At 47.7% G+C, this 21,567-nt stretch overlaps 1 protein-coding gene across 2 annotated transcripts; it reads left to right on the top strand.

The window, feature by feature from the left end:
• The first annotated feature begins 1,010 nt into the window (after window positions 1-1,010).
• ctdspla (CTD (carboxy-terminal domain, RNA polymerase II, polypeptide A) small phosphatase-like a) lies at window positions 1,011-21,215 on the top strand. 2 transcript variants are annotated; one of them, XM_037456187.2, is made up of 8 exons: window positions 1,011-1,593; window positions 12,802-12,968; window positions 13,968-14,000; window positions 15,612-15,713; window positions 18,701-18,757; window positions 19,493-19,585; window positions 19,678-19,863; window positions 20,212-21,215. In XM_037456187.2, exons 1-8 carry the CDS (start codon window positions 1,518-1,520, stop codon window positions 20,335-20,337), a joined length of 840 nt encoding a protein of 279 aa, XP_037312084.1. In that variant the 5' UTR covers window positions 1,011-1,517; the 3' UTR covers window positions 20,338-21,215. The 2 variants fall into 2 exon arrangements, with proteins under 2 accessions (XP_037312084.1, XP_037312085.1); XM_037456188.2 differs by lacking the exon at window positions 13,968-14,000 and having other exon boundaries at window positions 1,013-1,593; window positions 20,212-21,214.
• The last annotated feature ends 352 nt before the right edge of the window (window positions 21,216-21,567 follow it).

The raw sequence follows: 21,567 nt of genomic DNA, 5'->3' as shown, positions 1-21,567 counted from the left end.
AGAGCGTCCTCAGCAGACGCCAGGCTGCACTTACTGCTGTTTGCCATCATGCATGTACAGTTGTCTCTGAGGGGGGGGGGGGGGGGGTGACAGCAAAGGTGAAGAGGGACAGACGCTGAGACGCGTCACTGCTGGCTACGCACCAGAAACCCATTTCATCTTCCATGTTGTTATTCCACGGCCCACCGTGGGATGGCTTGATGGCTTGGGTGACGGTTGGTGGAGGGTGGAGGGTGTAGCTCTGCAGCGCACGGGTGGATGTCGGTTTGAGGGAAAGGGGAACGACGTGAACAACAGATTACAAGGGATTGTTCAGGGATCGTATGAGCTTTGTCAAGTCTGAGGAAATGACAACGTCAGAGTGATGTCATCAAGGTTATCGCAGGATGGGCTTTGGAAGTGCTTCATTTTATACATAAATCCCGTAAAAAGCTTTCACCAAACGAAATTATGCAAAGACTGGAATGAGAAGGATTTACTTCTGTGGGCTCCGTGGACTTAAAGTTATTCATGTTAAATGGTAAAATATTTGTAGGCCATTATTTACAACATGGGTGTCTTATTGTAAATGGATACCATCTTCTGACCCTGACATTATTCAAGTCCACTGGACTAGCTGTGTAAATTCAACACTTTGATGAAGTAAAACAAGATGGTGGAAGATATGTTTCGCCCGTCTCGTGTTTGTAAAGAGCTGCTTCTAAATGCTCTGCAGAAGGCCGAAGCCACTGGGGACACCAAGGTCAACATTTTAAAAGTGAATTTATTAAAATAATCCTGGCATTTTTGTGGAGGCTTTAAAACAACATTTAGTCCATAATTCATGGAGATTTAATTCTCCAGTTGCCCTTTAATATGTAAATAAAAAAAACTGGTGGACTCTTAACGTCACTTTTACCAAAAGTACTACTGTCATAAAACGTATTTCCAGAGGCATCTTTAAAAATCTTGGTGAAGTGAGCCCCCGTCATCCCGCCCTGAGCCCCTGAAGGTGGGCGGACACATCGGAGGCGTGTTGTTGTAGTGAGCGCGCGTGGCACCGTGGCAGGAGGACGGTCGCCATCTCTGCGTAAAAACCGTCGAACCGCATCACGCTGTTCGACTTCGTGGTGTTTGTGTGTGTGTGTGTGCGAGAGAGGGGAGGGGGTCGAAGCCGGAGCGGGCGGGGTGCTGTGCTGCCTGCACGCAGGCGGACACACACACACACACACACACACCTCTTCGATGCGGGACTGACGCTTTGTTTGTCTCCTGCACGTCGGACTGTCCCCTCGGATGTTTTACGGACGCGTCTTTTCTCACTGACATTTCGACTGGCTCGTGGGCTCCCCGCGTGGGTGCGGGTGTGCGGTGCGTGGGGGGCGGTGTGGGGGGAGCGGGAGTCGGGTGAAAATGGGACTGAATGCTTCGAACGAAATGGGATTTTAATGCTGCGAGCAGCGGACGCTTCGTGCGCTCGGCGATGTTTGCCAGGGAATAAAAACGGTGCGGCCGAAGGTGCGTAACATCTCGTTTCCATGGACAACACGTCCATAATAACACAGGTTGCAAATCCGAAAGAGGAGGAGAGCATTTCTTCAAGTCCCGATAAAGGTAAGACGCACAGCAGTTGACAACTGACACACACACACACACACACACACACACACACACACATGCGCACTCGATTTTAATGTGGATTTGCATCTGCAGATTGTTTACGTTGCTCGGTTGCCAAATGTGATCTGCCAGGGGTCGCTGCATAGAGGACACTGGGTGCAACATTAAGACTCGCAGGATCCACAGAGAAGCTCCATTGTTCATCAGGTCGGATGTAGGTGTCACGTTGGAAGTGCATAACAAACCTCATTTGAAACGTTGAAACATTGTGGGACTTTAGTAGGTGATGATGTGTGTGTGTGTTTGGGGGTGAGCTGGCTTTTACTACGGGGGGGGGGGGGGGGTACTCTACCCCTGTGCCCTGTAAAATGCCCCGTGTGCCACCAATAACACCAGCAATCATCAGAGGTCACCAGTTTAGGCGGCGGTGCACGAAGGAAAAAACGTTAAAGTACTTCAGCGGGAAAACATGCACAGCTTTATTATTCTAAAAGAAAACCACTGGAGGCACGGATATATTTAGCCTTCTCTATTACAGTGTACAGCGCTTGGTGATAACCAAACCACGGAAGGCTCAGAAAGGTCCACTTCCAGATGTGTAAAAAAAAAAGAAAAGTGCCTGAAAACAACAGCCCAACAGCTGCTCTACAGATTACAGCGGCTGAAAGAAAACACATTTTCTCTCTGTTGTTTTGCACAAGTCGAGTCGCCATTTCACCATGTGGCGATGACATCAATGACAAATCCGCCCCATCAATCTGGAGCTTTGCAGTTTCATTAACTTTGAGGGGGAGGGGGGGTCGGGTTGTTGAGGACAGTAACACATTTTTTGATTTGAATCCAGCGCACAAGAATATCTGCCACCGCTGCACCGTGTGACCTCACGTGGGACACAGACAGGTGTCCGCTGTAGCGGGGAGGGCGTGGCTGAGCTCAGGGTGCTGACATTCTCCCACCAGGACCCAGCCCCACTCAGCCACAACGGTGGGGGGGGGGCTCTGGAGGCCGGAGGGACCACAGCTTCCCGCTACACCCATGTTGCTCGGTTAAAGAAAAGGTCACCTCCCTGCGACGTTCAGGAGCAACTGCGACCCCTCTGACCTCCTGGCCGGCGTTGGCCTAAATGAGGACCTGGAGGCGATGAGTCGGGATTAATGCGACGCAGCACGTTTTCCGTTGTTCCTTTTTTCCTCGTCAGCTTCCTCCGATCTTGTGACGCCGCCTCGATAATTAAACCCCCCCGTGAACTAACTATCGCTGACAACAAACACACAACGGAGGAGTGTGAAGGATCCTCCAGGAAATTTGTTAGAAATCAAATTAAACCGCTTCCATTAGCACATTTGTTTTTTTTTCCCACACTCTGCAACATCCTGCTCGTCCCCGGACAGTAAATCCCCGACGGCATGGGGAATCTGACAATTAATCTGGCGGGATGAAATCCAGGGTCGGCCGCTCACCAGCGAGGACAGGAGGACGCGCACGTGCACACGCACGCACGCACGCACACACACACACACACACACATTGAGTCCCGGCCCCTCCCCCCCCCCTGGCTCTGTCAAAGCAGACAACAAACAGAGCTTGTTGTCCAGGACACTTACTCTGTGACCTGCTCGGGCTACGCTGAAGCCACAAAGGATCACACACACACACACACAAGCACATGCTGAATATTTCAGAGCACGAGCAGGCTATTTTTAGGTGTCAGTTTCATTTGAGGCAACGACGTAGTAATTTATTAGAGCCGCGTTTCTTTGGTCACTTAGTCAGGTGGAGGATATCTCTTCATGCATTATGGATTGTGTTAAATGAGGGTTGGAGTCGTAATGTGGGCGGTTTCTTTCTTCAGCACCTGAATCGGCTCAAAGTCAACCGCCTCCCGCTGTTGGTGGATAACAGGCTGTTGTTTCATCAGCTTCATCAGTTTGATGATGGTGTAAATATTCTTCTTTGGTAAAACGTGGTACTTAGAGGCCTGATATTTCGCGGGAAGCAGCGCGTGGAGCTCATGAGGAGGCTGAGAAAACCCAAACGAGGCTTCTCATTTCTCAGACCCTTTACGTTTCTGATCTGATGCAACGCGATGCAACGACTGGACAGGCGGCCAGCCTCTCTCTGACTCCGAGGCTTTGGTCTGATCACTTCACAGCTTGACAGGTATCAATGGAGCGGCTGTTTAATCAGATTAGGTATAATCTGAGTTTAGCTCCTCACTGCTGAGCTGCGACTGATAAAAGTGTTTAGCTGCTTGGGCTCCTGGTTGACACCTAATTCATCTCTTTGCAAAGATTCCCTACTTAAATTAGCCCTCAGTAGGAATAACAAACAAAATGTTTGTCATTCCTACTGAATTTGGGCTACATTAGGTTTAGTAGAAATAAGAGATGAACCTCTTCACTAATGCTTTCAGAGAGCCAATAAAGCAAACGTTTAGTGTTGTTCCACAGATGTCTTTTAGACCGTGTTAATGAATCCCTCCAATACTTTCTTGTTTATCTTTAAGTGGCAGTTTGAATGTTCATGTTAATTATAAATGAGACACATAGAAACAGGAAGTCTTGGTACACTCTCGTTAGTTAATCATCGCTCTTGGTCTTTTCATGGTCTTGTTTGTCATAAGAAGGCTAATATTGTAATATATATATAGTAATATCATATCTTATTCTTAAGTTTGCCATATGAATAAGTTTGTCCGTTTTTCACATGGTTTATTGGTTCACCTGAAGTTCTTTATTTGAATCTTTTACTCCTGGGGACAAACAACGAACCCAAAGTGTGTTGTAGTCATTGCATGCATGTTTTTTCCCGGTTGAAGCTGAGTAATATGCGTTTTCTAGAAGAGGCCTAATTGGCCATTCCCCGACGTCATTACTCCAATGGCATCTCATCGCTGCTGCAAGACAATGTCACAGAGCCCATTAGCATCCAGTCTCCTTAAAAACCGGGGATCAAGGGACTCTGTCTGCTTGAGATGTACAATTTCGGATGAAGCAAAGACGAGTAGGACCATGATGTGCATATGGCATGTTAAAATAATTCCCCAAAAGGCTCGTTGGTTAGAAAAACTGCAGCTGAAGCTGTAATTAAATATAAAAATTTTGTGGAGAAAACCCTGTGATTTCACACTCGTTTGAGGTTGTTTCTGGAACGCACTGCTGTAGATTAATAAAGTGTTTATGGTGTGTGGACCACACCTGCAGCGCTGTGTGTGTGTGTGTGTGTGTGTGTGTGTGTGCACCACAGTTGGGGAGCTACTGTGAGTTTTGGCTTCCCCAGAGTCCCTGGCACAGCCTGCCACTCTGTTGTCACGACCGGACTGTGCAGCGGAGGATTACCGCCGTTCTACCCAAACACACACATTGGATCCCTGTGTGCATACAGCGAATTAATTCAGTGCACCGTTTGAACTTATAAAGAGAGAAAGGCTTGAGTCTTTAAGTGCCGGCCCCGTAATGCAGAATTGGGTGTATTTCAGCCAGTGCTGCTCAGAAAAGCTGATTATCTGCACCTCCAAGGATGTGTTGGAGTGTTGGACACGTCTTAATTGCTTTAGTCCAATACCATACTCTGCAGCTGATTGGGCAGAGTTGAATGTTTTTCTTCCATGCCTAAGCCCCTTGACTGGTAAGCTCGTTAACAGTGTGGGACCGGCCTCAGTGTGTGTGTGTGTGTGTGTGTGTGTGGATGCACATGTCTAAACTGGAAGTTGGTTGTGTTAATTTACATCTTTTTTTCATTCATTCGGACTCCCAACTAGAGGTGATGAAATGCTTTTACGGGCTAACAGTAAGCCGCAAATACACGAAATGTCTTTGTAAGTCGGTGTTTTTTTTCATGTCGCGCCGCACAGCACTTGTTTGTGGACTCGCCTGCACCGAGTTCCACAGTATGTTTGAGCTCATGCACAGTCAATCATCTCCTGATGCTCCTGTAGGCTGCTGCTGATGTATCACTCCCTTTTTACTAAAGGTCTTTTTAAAAATACTGTCAAAAAACCATAATGTTGATCTATTTATAAACTTTTATAATTGATTATCATTTGCCAAGAATAAGATGAGAAATTGATAAAAACCTGATTCAATGAATCAGTATGAAAATGTAAGGATTTTAACCCATTACTGGGCTAACTTAAAGCTAACCAAGTAGCATCTCTTGCTATGCATTTGTAGCGCCTTTCCTTTGCATTTTCTTCCTTCTGGATTTCAAATGAGTTTTGTTTTTTCGTTTTTTTTAAAATTGAGACAATGTTTCTCTGGTGACAGAGAATGCATTAGGAAGATCCATGTCCGATTTTAAGATGAAGAAATCTGGTTGCAAAAAGGAAATCCGTGAATTTGCCCTTTAATCACGAGGCGCGGACTGTTAGAGATTCATGGATTTGTGAGACACAGCGAGGAAGAGACGCAATTGCACTGCAATCCGTCCCCGCAGAGGCCACCGGGGGAAAACAGTGTGGGTGGACGCTTTCTTCACTCCTACACTGGCTGACTGTGAATACTTAAACCGCCACTATGGATGCACTTCTAACTGAACAAAGCAGAGAAGCGAGTTCACATCGATGCTGCTCTGAAGTCTCTGCACCGGCTCCCAGTTCGAAATAGAACGTTAATGTAATTCAGCCTGTTCATAAATCTGGGTACAGACATTGTTAGTGTGTGTGTGTGTTTTAAGTGGTGGATCCACATGTTCCAGCCCCGTTATGATCATATATAAATATATATGTATGTATGCGTGTTTGTCAACATGTAATTGGCCCGTTCAAAGGAAGGTATACTTATACGCCTGCCTGCTGCACATCAGAAACTGGACATTTCTCTGATCCCAGTGACTCGCTCTGTTATTCTGTCATTTTTTTCAATACGTTTTTTTTTCTTTTTTTTCTGGGCGTCCCTTCATGTCTGTGTGCTTTGGACCATATGTTTGACTGCATTGTGGGAAAGTTTCATGTTTGAATGTTTGCCTCGAGGGTAGCTCATGCGCTGGGGTTGTTTGTCTTGGAGCAACTTCTGCTTCCAAATATCCAGCCTGGGCTTTAAAGAGACTATTAGTAGGAATTCAAGTTCAAGCTTCTTCATAAAAGGACCTTCTCCTCAGTAGATCTCATGTCATCTCTATTGATTTACAAGCTAGATATACATTCTAGGGCAGGACAAGAGAAGAAACTCCATCCATTCTGGTTTGCGTCTTGTGTGTGTTTTCAGTTTTTAGCCTAATTGACTTCAGCTGTCTTCAGTGTCTTTGAGCTCCTCAGACTCCAGCAGACGGAGGGCTCGCTCTCCCCTGCTGCTGCTGCGCTCGCCGCGTCTCCATTGTTGTGGGATTACATCACTTTTTGCCTTTTTTTACCCGTATGCCTCGACTCTTTCGGCATTCAGAGGCCCGCGGACCCAGTGAGGACCGTTATTAACGCTCCAAAAGCCACAACCCAGGAGGCTGCTTCCTGTGACGGGGCGCTGAGGAACGTGCACCCGGACGGGCTGGGATCAACTGAGCATCCAAGGCCAAACGGACGTTGTCAAAAACTGACACAATGAGAGAAAAGTAGGGGTCAAGGAGGAAAGAGAGAGAGATAGAGGGGGGGGGGGGGGGGTTAAGGAAGAGAGAGCAGGAGAAAGCGCTCAAGTAGCATCTGTGTGTGCGTCTTGGTTTGCGAGCAGGTAGGCAGCCGGGCTCCGACAAGGTGGTGGCCTTTCCCGCGTGTTCATCCCCAGTAATTGGCCATCTAAAAGGGAGACCGCGTTTCATCCCCAACGATTTTCCGTGGCCCCTCCTGAAGCACGTTGCCTGCCACTCCGTCAGCGGTTTGACAGGAGATCATGCAGAGCGTATGCATCTCTTTAATCCACGAGCACGGGGTGGAGCACGGAGGCCGCAGAGGACCCAAAGAGGGACTGTTTGTGTGCCTCTCCGCAGGTAAAGGTGAATACCGCGTGGCTTTGGAACCTCGAGGGGCGCTAAAGGGGGACATGCTGTGTGGGGAAATAAAGAGATGAAATGTAGAGATGAAATGTAGAGATGAACGCCTTCTCGGAGAGCACAGGCCGGGGGGAACTGTAGCAGCAGCACATGCTTCCCAACACGCACAAAAATACATGACCTACTTGTTGGCTCCGTCCGTAGCTCGCACAATTTCAATGCACCTGATTTTATGAACCACAAGCAATTTGTTGCGTTGATGCAGGCCAAGTTCAAGGATGCATCCATATTTAACGACAACTCTTAAAAGAGTCATTTCACAGAATTGACATAACGTGGTTTGTTTATTTGTCGTGCAGGGTTTAGAAGAGGTGCTCACTTACAGGGAGGATATAGGCTGTGTATAAGAAGTGGACACTCGGTGGTTTTGAATTGTTGCCGTCTTTAGTTCATCTTGTAAGCTGCCGTATGTCCTGGAAAGGTCAATAGTAAACTGTTGGGAGTTCCCCTTTAAATTCCATCCGTCAACAGCTCAGCGGATCAACTCGACCTTTGGGATGAATTGTAACAGCTCCAGCATCACCGAGCACACAAGCATGTCTACAATTTGAACACAATCTAACATTCAATCTGTAACTAACCGACCGAGCAGGAGGATTTCCCGTCAGTCAGATGAGGACTAGATGAGAATATGAAAATATCTATGTATAAATAATAAACTGCCGCAGCCCCAGACAGCGTGGGCTGCGTTGCTGCCGGTTGCGTAACCGCAGCAGAGCAGTCAGATCTCCCTCATTATTTCTCCCTGAGCCCTCAGAGGGTTAATTCCCCCGCGCTTGTCATCTCCTTTATTACGCCGAGCGCTGAAGAAGCAGCGCCCCCCCTCCATCATCCCCCCTTCAGGCAGCCTGGCACCGCCACCACGGCGCCCACTCCGCTGCACCCCTGGGACAGTGAAGCAAGGGAAGACCTGCCCACACCTTCTTCTTCTTCTTCTTCTTCTTCTTGTCCCAGAGTCCACGGCAGAAGCTGAGAGACCGAAGCCCCCCAGCAGGACGACGTACGCGCTTTAATCTCTCCGTCCTAACTTCAAATGCAACTGGGTCATGGAATAAATGTCAGTTACATAAGGCCATGTAGGATAAATACACACATATATATATATATATATATGTGTGTAATCCTTTCCGATAAGTAGGGAAATAAGGCCAGAGTGGTGACTAGAGGCTGGAACTGAGTGTGCGGCACCTCCACAAGCTGGAACCCTTCTCAGGCGTCCTTTTGTGGGGAAGTGAGGAGGCTTAGTGGGAGTTTATTTTATCACGCTGTGCTTTTGACAGCAACCCTCGGACCTCAGCGGTGTGACCACACGCAGGCTGCAGCAGCAGGCTCGGCACGTCTGATGCTACCTAACTCCACTCAGCTGTTTGGATGCGATGTGCTTGTGTGTGTGTGCACGCCCCCCCCCTCACTCCCCCCCTCACTGCTTGTCGGTTGCTGTTACTGGAATCCGGAGACAGAAACGTCTTCTTCCTCAGGTTCTCTCTCTGCCTCTGAATGTTGTCAACGCAAGACATTAGATGCCTGGGCTCCAGGCTCCCAGCGTGTTACCTGCAGAGTGTGTGTGTGTGTGTGTGTGTGTTTGTGTGTGGGGAGAGTACTCTTTAGTACATTTTGGCTGCGGCTGAATAAATACTTTACGTCACATATTGTTATGTAAGGCATAGACAACTGGTACCACTTTCAATGAAAGCAGCCCACGCTCCAAATCTCAGTGAAGGCAGGTAGGACACAATCCCAAAGGAAGCCTGCCCACCGGTCGAGGCGATTGAAGGGCTCATTCTTGTCAGAAAGGCTTGGTTTTTTTTTCTTTCTCCAATTGTACAGTAGCTTCGTGTAACACAGCATTAAAATCTCCACGGCAGCTGTTTTTACTCTGCTGCACGTGAGGTACCCGGCTGTGCCATTTAAAACCGACCCGTTTTCCATGTTAATTATTTAAACTGCACATTCAAATGGACCGTTCTCACATTTACCTCCGCGCCCCCCCCCCCCCCCCCCCAAGGAACTGTACACTTTACTTTACCTGGCTGGCTAGTCGGCTAACTGCTGCTGAAGTGCAGTTCAAGGTCTGTCACACAGTAACAAAACCAGCGTGTTCATTCTGACAAATGCAGGTGTGCGGTTGGACTAAACGGGTGGGAAAATGCAGCTAGAAATGTTTATGATTATTAACTTTCTTTTGTCAAATTGTGTGATTTACCCCCCCGCCTGGTAGCAAACATCACCACATGCACGGTTCAAAGCTGCGTGGTCGTCCCGCCGCTAGTGTTCACTGACGGCTCTGACTCCGCCTTGTTGCAGCGATGTTGTCGTTCTTCGATCTGAGCGCCGTGCGGACCGCTCGGGAACATGCTTCTTGCTGCGCTAAATCGGTCGGCGGGAAGCATCTGGCTCAGGCACGATGGATGTCCTGTCACAAGCCCCTTTTAGACGCCCATCCATCAGCTAAAACCTGAAACCACCGTCGTGTTTTCAATGTGGCATGTTGTGTTTGGACTGGCTGCGTACTTTATGTTTTTTTTAAAAGCTGCAGTAAAAAAAAAAAAAAAAAAAAAAAACGAGGCCACCTCAAACGTCTTGGTGCTAAGCCGGGGATCGTATTCCCTCTCAGGAGCTCGGCTCCAGTCCAGGCCGTGGGTCACGGGGGTGATTATCTCTTCCTGTCAGGAATGCAGAGAATTTCCTGCGTTTTCTCCCTCCTTCCGGCCTCGTTAGTGGTCGTGCGTGAACACGTGACCGAGAGCCCGGGCCCCCCCCCCCCCCACACAGGCTAGGCTCCGATTGACTGGAGAGCTTCTGGTCGTGGTTACCCAACGTTCAGCAGGAGCACAGGCGCTGCCATTTAAGGGGTTTTCTTTCTCCTAACGGCTCTGACGCCGAGGCGATTATGCTGATTCGAGCGAGGTGTAGTCAGCGGGTAAATAATTCTGCACCTGCTCTGATGGCGCTTTGGCCTCGCGTCTCTCTCTCTCTCTCTCTCTGCAGGGAGCTTTTGTTAGATACAGTGAAACCACTCGCATACAACGCCCCCTTTATTCCAGTGAGGAGGAACAATTGACTACTTCAGCTGCAGACTTTCTGCTGATTCCTGGACGCTTTAGTGTGACTGATTTGAACTTCCTGCTGTGTTACTGCAGGTCAACACACCCGTATCTTGAATGGCAAGCGTTGACCTTCTGCTGTTATTCTCAGCGCTACTACTCGGCCAGGCGAGTCCCCCCCCCCCCCCCCTCCAGTCACATTCCTGAGCAAGGACATCCAGAGGGAAAAGTTTGTGTCAATCGGTGCACGTGGCTCTTTGCCTATAAACATGTGAAACATATGCTGCGTGCGTGTGTGTGTGTGTGTGTGTGTGTTTGCCCGGCGTCCGGGAGCAGTCGACTCTCAGCTATGTTGCTTGTGTCAGAGGGAGAAAGGAAAGCTCTGTTGGTGTAGGGTGGTGGTGGTGCAGGAGGGGGTGGAGTAAGAATAAGACTCCAGTATTGGCTGTCTCGCCTCAGTGACTCTCCCCACCCATTCTAGGCCCTTTTTTTCTTCTTCTTTTTTTTTCCCCTCCCATTCCAAGACCCCTCTTCCTTCTCCCCCCCCCCCCCACCTGCTTTCGTCTGGGTGGTTTCAGACCAGGGCGGGAAAATGTACACGTTCTCAAAATGGAGGAGAGAATAATGACATCATGGGGTTGGAGGCCAACTTTAAAAACAACATGACACTTCAATAATACTTTTATTAATGGCTTGCAGTCATCTATAGATTATGTTTTTCATTAACCATTAAAAAGCCATTAGATACAGCTTGCAAACATGGGTAGAAATGCCGTTATTCAACGTCAATGATATTCCACCCACTTCAAATAAAAAATCAATCTGCTTTGCCGCTTCACAGTCCAGGAGAACCAACCAATTATAATTTGGGTAATTTTCTGTAAAGGTCATGCCACAGTATAAAGTTTGACATATGTGTTTGATTACACCACATTAGCGAGACTTCTACAACTTTGTGTGCGATTAGTGACCTCCCGTCTCATGGGGTTAATGATTTCAGTGTGTTCCCCCATCGGATGACTTCCTGTCGCGTTCAACCAATCAGTTCATAACAGTAAATATCCAAGTCTACTTTTAAAAACCCCTGGACATAAACAGAGAAATACAGGGTGTATATTTGTAGTCCGTTGGGTTTAATCCGGCAGTGAGTGCGTCACGGATACGGGAACAGAACCTCTCCTTCGATCATCAGGCAGGTTCCAGTAACGCAGGATTTCAGGATTTCCCTGCCGAGAAATTACCTTTTTAAAGAAATGAGAATTTCTGCTTCGGGATCACCTCAGGACAATCGCGCCGTCAGATTCAAGCCTTTGTACTGGAGCTGCCCAAATTTCTATTTTCATCCACTCGCCCTCACAGACAGAAAATATTTATGATTCAATAGTGTGAAAGTAGGCCACGAGCTTCAGAGACAGTGAAGGAGGAATGACGCAACCAGGGACGTGTAGAAGTGTGGGATGTTTTCTCCCCCCCGGAGCTTTGCACCCTTCTGCCAGCTCTTCTGTTTGAGCATGTGACTCTCGTTACGGGTTAAATCGCTTTCAGACTCAGTCAAAGTCATAGAAATGCTTTTTGCATATGGTATATCCAGCAGTCTTAATTCTCTTTTATATGAACGGTTCAACATTTTCTTTCTTGTATCGTCACATATTCAGCTTTTTTTCCCTTTTGCACGTGATACTCATCCGTCTGTCCTCCCCTCTCTGTCTTCCTTGACGTTAATTAACTGGACTTCCTTCCCGGAGGGCGCTCCGATGTAGCCTATTTTCGTCCCCCCCCCGTGCTCCCTAGTGGTGTTGTGCAAGATGAATCTCAGCTCCTTCTGTCACAATAATGTGATGATGCATGTTGAACGCGGTCCGACGGCCACTCCGGGCATCCCTTCTGTCCGGTCAGAGGTTGCTGTGCGTTAACATGAATGCTTTAAAATGCTATACCTGCTCTCAACAAGCGGTTACCGTTGTAGCGGTGCTGTAGTGCCATCCCAAGCCATAAGACGTCTAAGCTACATGGTGTAACGTGCAAAAGGGGATATACGTCTCCACAGAGTACTACAAAAATACAGAAATTGGAAAAGACAAAATGTCAAACCGCATGCAGGAGTTTCCCCATGAAACGGAGCGTGCTGTTGCTGTCGCGCTTCCTGTAACCTGTCGCTTTCTCTCCTTGTCTCTCCCAGTCTCCCAGTCCAACTGCAGCCTGAAGAAGCACCGCAGCCGCGGCATCTTCAGCCCGTTCCTCTGCTGCTTCCGCAAACACAATGACTACAATGTGGAGCCGCCACCCGCCAACAACAAGACGCTCTCTGTGCCCCCGCCGCCCGAAGAGAACGGCGGTCCCCCCAAGGTGAAGCTCATCTTCTTCTTTTTTTTTCTTTTTTTTTTTGCACCCACGTGACTGTGAAAAAAACCTTCTGACATGTCGAGGAATCCCAGTTTTTGTCACAGCGAGCTTGTAAAGTGTTGCCTCGCTGCGCTCCCCTCCACACGCGATGTTTTCCAGCTGCTTGGAACCCGCTGAACTCGGAGGTTGTTTACCGGCTCCAGGACACACGGGCTCGCTTCCCATCTCGCATTCTTCCACATCGGCCTGCGCACGCAACGGCTCACACAAAATAGCGAACCCCCCCCCCCCCCACACACACACACACACACACACACACACACACAGTCTCACTCACCGTCTCACCACATATCCATGACACATGTATGCACACACACACACACACTGCTTTAATCCCCATAAAGTGGGCCTTGTGTGTGTCCGGTGTGATGGATTGCCTGGCGCCCATGCTTTCCCCCCTCTCCTCGCACACACTGACCAGTGTAGTGGGGATGTGTGATGTGACGGTTATGCCCCCCCCCCCCCCCCCCCCTCCCCCTGACCCCAGCACCCCCCTTCCCCCCGGAGCTTCTCCGCAAACGCGTTTTTTTTTTTCAGCCGCCGAGGCAGGTACGCTGGGCTATAAAAGGAGCGACATCGTATCACATTTCCACTCCTGTTTACCTCATTCGGGGCGGGGGGGGGGGGGGAGGAATGCACTGCATGTGGGCAGCGCTGACCCGCTCCGGAGTGAACCTGGCGAACCTTCGCCATAAAAAGCCTGGTTACAGCGGCGGGCCGATTTTTCCCTCCCAGCGGCGTGCTGTTGCTGTATTTCTGGCGGGACGTGTTTGTTGCTATGGCAGCACGCAGCTCTCACTACCACAGTGTGCAGCATTCATCCCTTTTCCTCTGTCCCTCTCCCTCCTTCTCTCTCGTGTTCATTACCATGTGGACGTTGTTGTGTTCTCTCTTGTCTTTTACCACCATGCGCCTCTCACTCTCTCTGTTTATCTTCTGCAGTGTGACCAGGTCCAGGTCATCCCCATCCCCAGTGTATGTATTATTATCTGTTCATTTTTCTCCATCACAGTTACCTCTCCCCCTCCGCTGTGCTTCATCATTCCAGCTGCATGTGGATGTCAGCTTTCTGCCCGCTTACCCTCTAAATCTATTCATTGTCGCTGGGTTCATTTCTTCGTCCTGATGTCTGTTTCTCCTGTTTTCCTTCCATCACGGGAACAGAACATGACATTCATTTCCTTATTAGATCAGATTCATTGGACTTGAGTCTGCCAAAACAAGGGCTTCAATAGTTTTTACTCCACCGGAAATTCACTTTGTTTGTGCTGGAGATGTGTTTAGTTATTTTGGAATCCCCGCTGTGCCTTTACTGTAATTTATAATATTCACACAGCATCCAGCATAGCAGGCAAGTTTCAAGCCACGTCACACGTCCCTCCAACGGCAGGAAGGGCATGTGGCGATAAGGCCTGCTCTTTGCTCCGGGCGAGAACTCTGAAAGGCGACTTAAATAACTCTTTACAGTAACTCAACTTGTTGAAATCAACATAGGAACCAGACAAAAAACAAGACTCTGACATTTGTTATCTTTGTCAAACAGCAACACTGTAACTCAACCCCTGACTACTAACCCATTTAATTGAACTCATTCACTTATAACTGGTTCCAATGTAAGTGCAATTAGATAATAGGTCATTTACAGTTGCAGTACTTTTTTGAGCGTTATCGTTCCGGGGCGGCGTCCCTTGGCCGTGACTCTTGGTTCAAAGCTTCTTTATCTCCGTGCGGCTCCCTGGTGAAAAGGTCAAGGTCCCGGTCAATCACTCTTTCTTTGCTCAACCTGCATGTAATCACGGCCTGCTGGGCCCGGCAGGATGTCATTCAGAGTCCGTGCTCACGGGGGAATTCTTCCCATGATGCAGCAGCGCGCCGTCCCGCGATAAAGACGCGATAGCTACAGACGTCGCGAAAACCCACACAGACGCATGCAGCACGATAGTGTGTACGTGTAAGATGGCAAAGTCCTTGCTCCTCACCTCTATATAGATTTGTGTGATTGTGTGTGTTTCTCTGTGTGTGTGTGTGTGTGTGTGTGTGTGTGTGTGTGTGTGTGTGTGTGTGTGTGTGTGTGTGTGTGTGTGTGGGGGGGGGTCCCCTCTGGCCCCACCATCTGGCCCCGGTCTGCTTGGCAAAGGACGTAAGCTTTTCAATACTGATTTAAGGCTCTGCCATAAATGAGCTATTTACTAATATGAGCTTTCATTAACGATGCTGTCTCTGCAAATTCTTCTAATTGAGAAATCGGACCGTTTTTTTGCACTTTTGATGTCAGAACATGTTGCAGATTCATTTTCTGAAGGTCAACAATATGAATAGTCATCTGTAAATACTAGAAAGGAGTGATAACAATCTATTTTGGAATATTACACCAACAAACAGTAATAAAGTATAATAAAACAATCACCTTCCTGAGGGGCTGTTAAGTGTTTCTTTAATGTTGACCAAGTGATAGTCTGCCTCTCTCTCACCTGAGCCATCATCCATCATCGCACTCTCAATGTGGGTGCATTTTGCAGCAGGTTCCCTATCATGCACCTCTCTGTGTATACACAATAATGTAATATAAATGCATTGTCCCTGCAGCCTCCAGACAAGTTCCTTCTGCCGGAGGTCGGTGTAGACGACTTTGGCAAGAACTGCGTGGTGATCGACCTGGACGAAACCCTCGTGCACAGCTCCTTCAAGGTAATTCACCACACCCACAACCCTGCTTCTCAGCCCGCGAGGGACACCGGGATTAAACCACAATTGGTCCAGAAGACGACATTCTTTGCTGTGAAAATGAGCACGGTGGCAATTATTTTATTTAAAGGCCACGTTATCTCAGGAAGGAATGCCTGTTATTATGGCTTTTATGCACCTAGCTGTCACTATAACAAGGTGTTGGCATGGCAACCAATTCTACCTCCGCATCGTGCAGTTCTTCACTATGAAGAGTTGTTTGGCAGGAAGTGTAATCTCTGTCCTGGGAGAAAAGCTTTTTGTGAGCTGCCTCAGACCTCAGACTCTTTTTTTCCCTGGGAGTCGACCACCGACATGTCGGCGAAACACTAATGTACAATAGCACGATAAAATGCTTGCAACGACTACATGGCTCACATGCAAAAAAAAAAGCATAAAATTAAGGACCACGATTGGAAAAACATCTTCAGCCAAGGAGGATTCTTGATATTTGACAAATGATGAGACCAAATGATGTCCCCCGCCCCCCCCCTCTACTGACGCCCCCGGAAACGAATTCGCCGTGGAAAGTCAAACGAAAGGGAAAAATGTTCGCACACTGCGCTGCACACGCCCATCGCATTCACAAGCCAATACAAGGGGCCACACACACACACACACACACACACACACACACACACACACATGGGTGTGTCAAGTACAGACTACTCTCGCCTTGAATGACCGCAGGAAGAATTTCCTAGAAATCCTGGAGCAGTTCTAATGGTCTGAAATGTTTCATTCTCCTCTCCTGACAAAACAAAAAAACCCTCCCCCCCCCTCCCTCCCCCTCCTTCTCAGAGAACTCGGCTGCACACTTCAAACTCTGAATTAATTTAGCTCAGAGTACAAGCACGTGGGTATGAAATGAGTACGAAATAGATTCAGCCAATCCGTAACTGTAACAAAAAAACCGACAGAAACTTTGGGTTTTCAGTTCCGTTCAGAAGCCTGCAGGATTTCCTGAAGGTTATTCATTTGTAGACGTGAAGTCAGGATGCGATTTTGCATCACAATGTAAAGCGATTCTCATCCGTAAAAAGTCCCTCATGGGAGTTTGACAACTAGTGCGGAAAAACAACCCACACGGACGATTCACAGATGGACATTACATAACACGTCCTGTATTTTATGGATGAAAAGATCATTCCTGTGCTTCAGGATTAAATCCACTGCGTGTTGGACGTGTAAAGATGGCTGATCGGGTGTATGATAATAATAGTAGAGCTTATTTATGTAACACTTGTCTGTCCTTAAGATGCTGAGGCTTGGCTGCTGGGATTTGAACCCATGCAGCCACGAGAGCGAAAGGGGGGGTCGGGTTCTGGCGATACGGCGCTGCGCCTCGTCTTAAGGGCGTTCAATGGGGTCCAGGTCAGGCTCAGCAGTACGATGAAGCAAAACCAAAAGGCAGAATCATGAAAGAAATGTAAGAGTCAGGATGCTTTAACTTTGTGCGTTTGAACCTAGTTCAAAAACAATTGATCAAAAAAGCATAAATATTTTCATTGAATTATATATAATACATACATAAATACATATTTCTTAAACAAAATAAGGAATGCATTAACCATAAATCCTTCAATTATTAAAGGGCCACACAATTAAAAAATAGTTTCAGATGGTGATGTTTTTTTCAAGTGAGTACAGTGATACTGAAGGTATCAAGTGTTTATCAGGTGGAATCTATTCATGTAAAGGAATCATTTCATCAGTAATGAAACGATCCAGACGACGTTCCCTCCACCCGGCCGGTCCAGCAGGAATCCATCATACACACACACACACACACACACTCTTACAGCATTCTCTATCTACTTAATCCCTCTCACACATACGTCTCCCTCCATCACGGCTCTCGCCCTCTCGTATCCGGGCCCGTTGCAGAGCAGCTGTTGTTGTGTCCGGTCTTCACACGATGGAGCGATTCGGCAGGAGAGCAATCGGGAAGATAACAACAAACCTCTCTGTCCCCTCGTCTCTTTGTGTCCCCGGTTCGGGCTCATAACCCGTTCTGTTTTTAGACAACGGAGGCCACAGAGCCGGATCCATCACACGGCTCGCATCGGTCCGTCATCTGTCTGGGAACTGGATCTTTTATTGTGCATTGTTTGACTCCCGCATCACCAAACATCTCCACAGTGGGTTCATTGTTTCACTGTCGCCACCAAGAAGAAGCAAGTGACTTGCGGAGGATCAAAAACGCTTTTTTATTATTCCTACAGCAAACACCCCCCCTGCTGGGTGGCAGGTAGCTGTACCTGCTGAGTGTCGTACCATCATCAGGACGATGTACATTAGTGTGATCTATAAGCAATATACAGACATTTAACAAGTGGTGTATATGTGTGTAAGCGTTGATTAATATCACGGGCAGATTTGTGATGTGCTGAATTAAAAATGATACATTTAAAAAGATTTCATCTTAAGCTTACAAAAGACATTTTTTGCTAATTTACCTTCATTTTTAAATATGACTTCTAAATAATCCTCAATCCTTTTTTTGTATTAACAACAAATCAGGCGCAAAATCTTTTTTTTTTTTTGTGCTGCTTAAAAATCAGCAACTTTTCCTCCTCCGCCACCATGTGACCTTTCTTTTACTTTCCCTCGCGTTCCGACATCACACCGCCATGCCTCCCACCTTATCCCTTCATCTCCATCCTTCCCCCCCCCCCCCCCCCCCCCCACACTCCTCCGCCTCCCGTTCCTCTCCTCGCTCCCCTTTCTCGCTTTTAAAGATGACACGAGTCGGCGCTCCCGTCCCGCCGTTTCTCCCGGGGAATCTGACTCCTGGTTTTTATGTGACGCTGAACCACCCTGTGATTAAAAAACTCACTTTATAGAAGTACTTATTTTGGGGGGGGGGATCTTGCTCCATGTTTCTTTAAACAAAATGCCGTTTATGTGCCTCATTCTCAGATTGTTTTAATCCCTTTGTGTCCCTGCAGCCCATCAGCAATGCAGACTTCATCGTTCCAGTGGAGATTGATGGGACTGTTCATCAGGTACTGTTGCAATGATGTGGAGGACTTTGATAAGTGGGCTTGAATAAAATATGAATAATATGTATTAATTTATAAGATCTCCCTCGGAAGCTGTGGCTCCATTTTCTTCCCCTTGGAATTCATTATTCTCTATTATCTTGTGCGTTACTCTCCTCCTCGAATCTGTTCCCTTTTATTATAAAAAAAATGCGCTGTGCCGTGACCGTGTCACCTGGTAAACAAATGTGTCACAAAGCGTGCCGGATGAGAGATTCTGCCACTGATCTTTTTCTCTGAGAGAGAAGAAGTGAAGAAACGCTCTCGTTGTGACCTGAGCCAATGGGCGTTATCTGCGTCCTCCTTGAAGCAGAAGCAGCCGGACCGTAGCTGTGACCGGGTTCAAGTAATCCAGGATAGGCTTTTTTGCATCTGTGTTGGCCTGTGCTTGGTTACTTGCACTCGGGCTCAGCAACTGACCCCTGGAGACCTACGGAAAGGGGACGAGGACGAGCAGAAATGGTAGAAGAGCCGCACAAAGACTGTTGTTTTGAGGGTGTTTAATCCTCACAGGCATTCTTCAAAGTCTCCGACGGGCTTTAAATAGCGATCTGTGTGCGCAGGTTTTCTTTTGCACAAACACCGGGGTCACATTTTATTATTAGAAATAATGAGCTATCAGCGCCGGTCCTTGTTACTTCGACAGCTGCGTTGGTGGGTTGTTTATTTTTGGCCTTTTGTTTGTTTGTTGGGTTTCAGGTGTATGTGCTGAAGAGGCCCCACGTGGATGAGTTCCTCCAGAGGATGGGGGAGCTCTTTGAATGCGTCCTCTTCACGGCGAGCCTAGCTAAGGTTGACCTTTGTTAGCGCCCCGGTTCAACGCCGCCGCAGGCTTCCGGGGGGGGGCGACTTTAACTCGCTGGTTGTTGTTTTTTTCCGTTCAGTACGCCGACCCTGTGGCCGACCTGCTGGACCAGTGGGGGGTGTTTCGTGCCCGCCTCTTCAGGGAGTCGTGTGTTTTCCACAGAGGGAACTACGTCAAAGACCTCAGCCGGCTGGGCCGGGAGCTCAGCAACGTCATCATCATAGACAACTCGCCCGCCTCCTACATCTTCCACCCGGAGAACGCAGTGAGTCGCTCTTCTCGCCGTCGAAGACAAAATGTCGTCCCGTTGGGGGTGCGGGGAGGGGGCACTGGAAGTCGATGGAGGCACTTTATTGACAGGATGGTCATTGATGGACAAGCTTTTGCATCACAATTCATGGTGATTCAATCATATGTAATATGTAAAAAAGATGACTGGATGAACAATATGGGATCCACTAAGTCCGGGGCAGACTGAAGGGGCAGGAAGGCGTTTTAACTTAATTTATTGAGGCCCTTTAAACGCTCTGGTTCCGGCCACGTCCCAATATGATTCCCTAAACCTGTCTCTTTGCTTTTCCTCCCCCCCCCCCTCCCCCCTTCTCCCCCACAGGTGCCGGTGCAGTCGTGGTTCGACGACATGACGGACACGGAGCTGCTTGACCTCATTCCTCTGTTTGAGGGACTCGGCAAGGAGGAGGACGTCTACAGCCTGTTACAGAGTCTGAGGAACAGGTAGCAGACGGCGGCTCCAACTTCCCTGGCCTCGCCGGCCTCTACGGAGATGCCCGGACACCCCTCCCCCCACCGAGGGGCGCCGGGACTCCCAGCTCGGCTCTAAATCGGAGCGCTTTGGAGTGGAATCCAGAGGCCACAACTGTCAGGATCCTCTTTCAGACTCTTTGTACAGGACTCGTACTGATGAAATATTATGTCACCCTATGTACATAATATATGTTTCTAAGCAAGACTTACATAAAGTAATTTTTCTATGAGACAGTGGAGGTTTTACTATTCCAACAAGTAATATTTTAGTTACCAAAACAACAACAATAGACTCTATTCTTTTGTTGAGAATGGGGGAGGTTTTGTTTGGTTGTGTAGAGCTGTGCTATGCAGGTTGTTGTATCTCGTCTGACCTTTCATTCAAACAACTGTGATTTATCTTCTCTTACAGAATGAAGTGCCTTCATTACTGCGCTGATTTTGTTGTGTCGGGTAATGGGGAGCACATTTTTATGCTGCATATTGTCTCAAATCTCCAAATACATATGAACTACAGTAAATCCTCTGGAGTTGGAAATGTGTTCGACCTGGACAGTGTTTTGCTTGTGAATTTAATAATATTTAATTGGTAAATTTACCAAAGATTTCGAAAATTCAATGCGATGCGTGTTTAAATGACGTCATTTGATCTCCGACACTGACTGTAAATTAAAAGAAAAAAGATTGAAACCCCACTTTATAGATGGAAAAAAAATAATCTTTGACATCATTGCAGTCCACCAAAAAAACATTAAACCTTTGAGGAAGATAGAAAAATTAGCTTAGATAACATGGCATTCTATTTATAGGGAATGCTGAGGGGGGCGGGGGTGCATTGTAAAGACTGCTGTTTGAAATCGTACTGTACGACATCATTAAAGTTGCAAGTTTCGGTTTGCACCAGCGTGTCGTCACTTATAGCTGCTACCTGTGGTCTGCTGTCATCTGCCGTGACGTTGCTCCGTGTCCTCACTGAACGTGTCAATGAGCAACTGCAGGCCAACTATCAGCTTAAGAGGAGCTGACGCGTCGATGTCGTGTTCACGGTTTGTTTCTGCTGCCGCCTGTTGGCGAGAAAATCAGATGCGTGACGGTTTTTCATCTTTTAGTTTGCATTTAAAATGTGTTTCGTCTTGAGGTTTAAAATGATTTCTTAACCTTAGTAACAGCAGTTGACAAAACCATTTTCCCGATGATGTTTTTT

Source organism: Pungitius pungitius, chromosome 19 (assembly GCF_949316345.1).
Source record: "Pungitius pungitius chromosome 19, fPunPun2.1, whole genome shotgun sequence".
NCBI lineage: Eukaryota > Metazoa > Chordata > Actinopteri > Perciformes > Gasterosteidae > Pungitius > Pungitius pungitius.
This window is presented reverse-complemented; position numbering and strand designations above follow the sequence as displayed.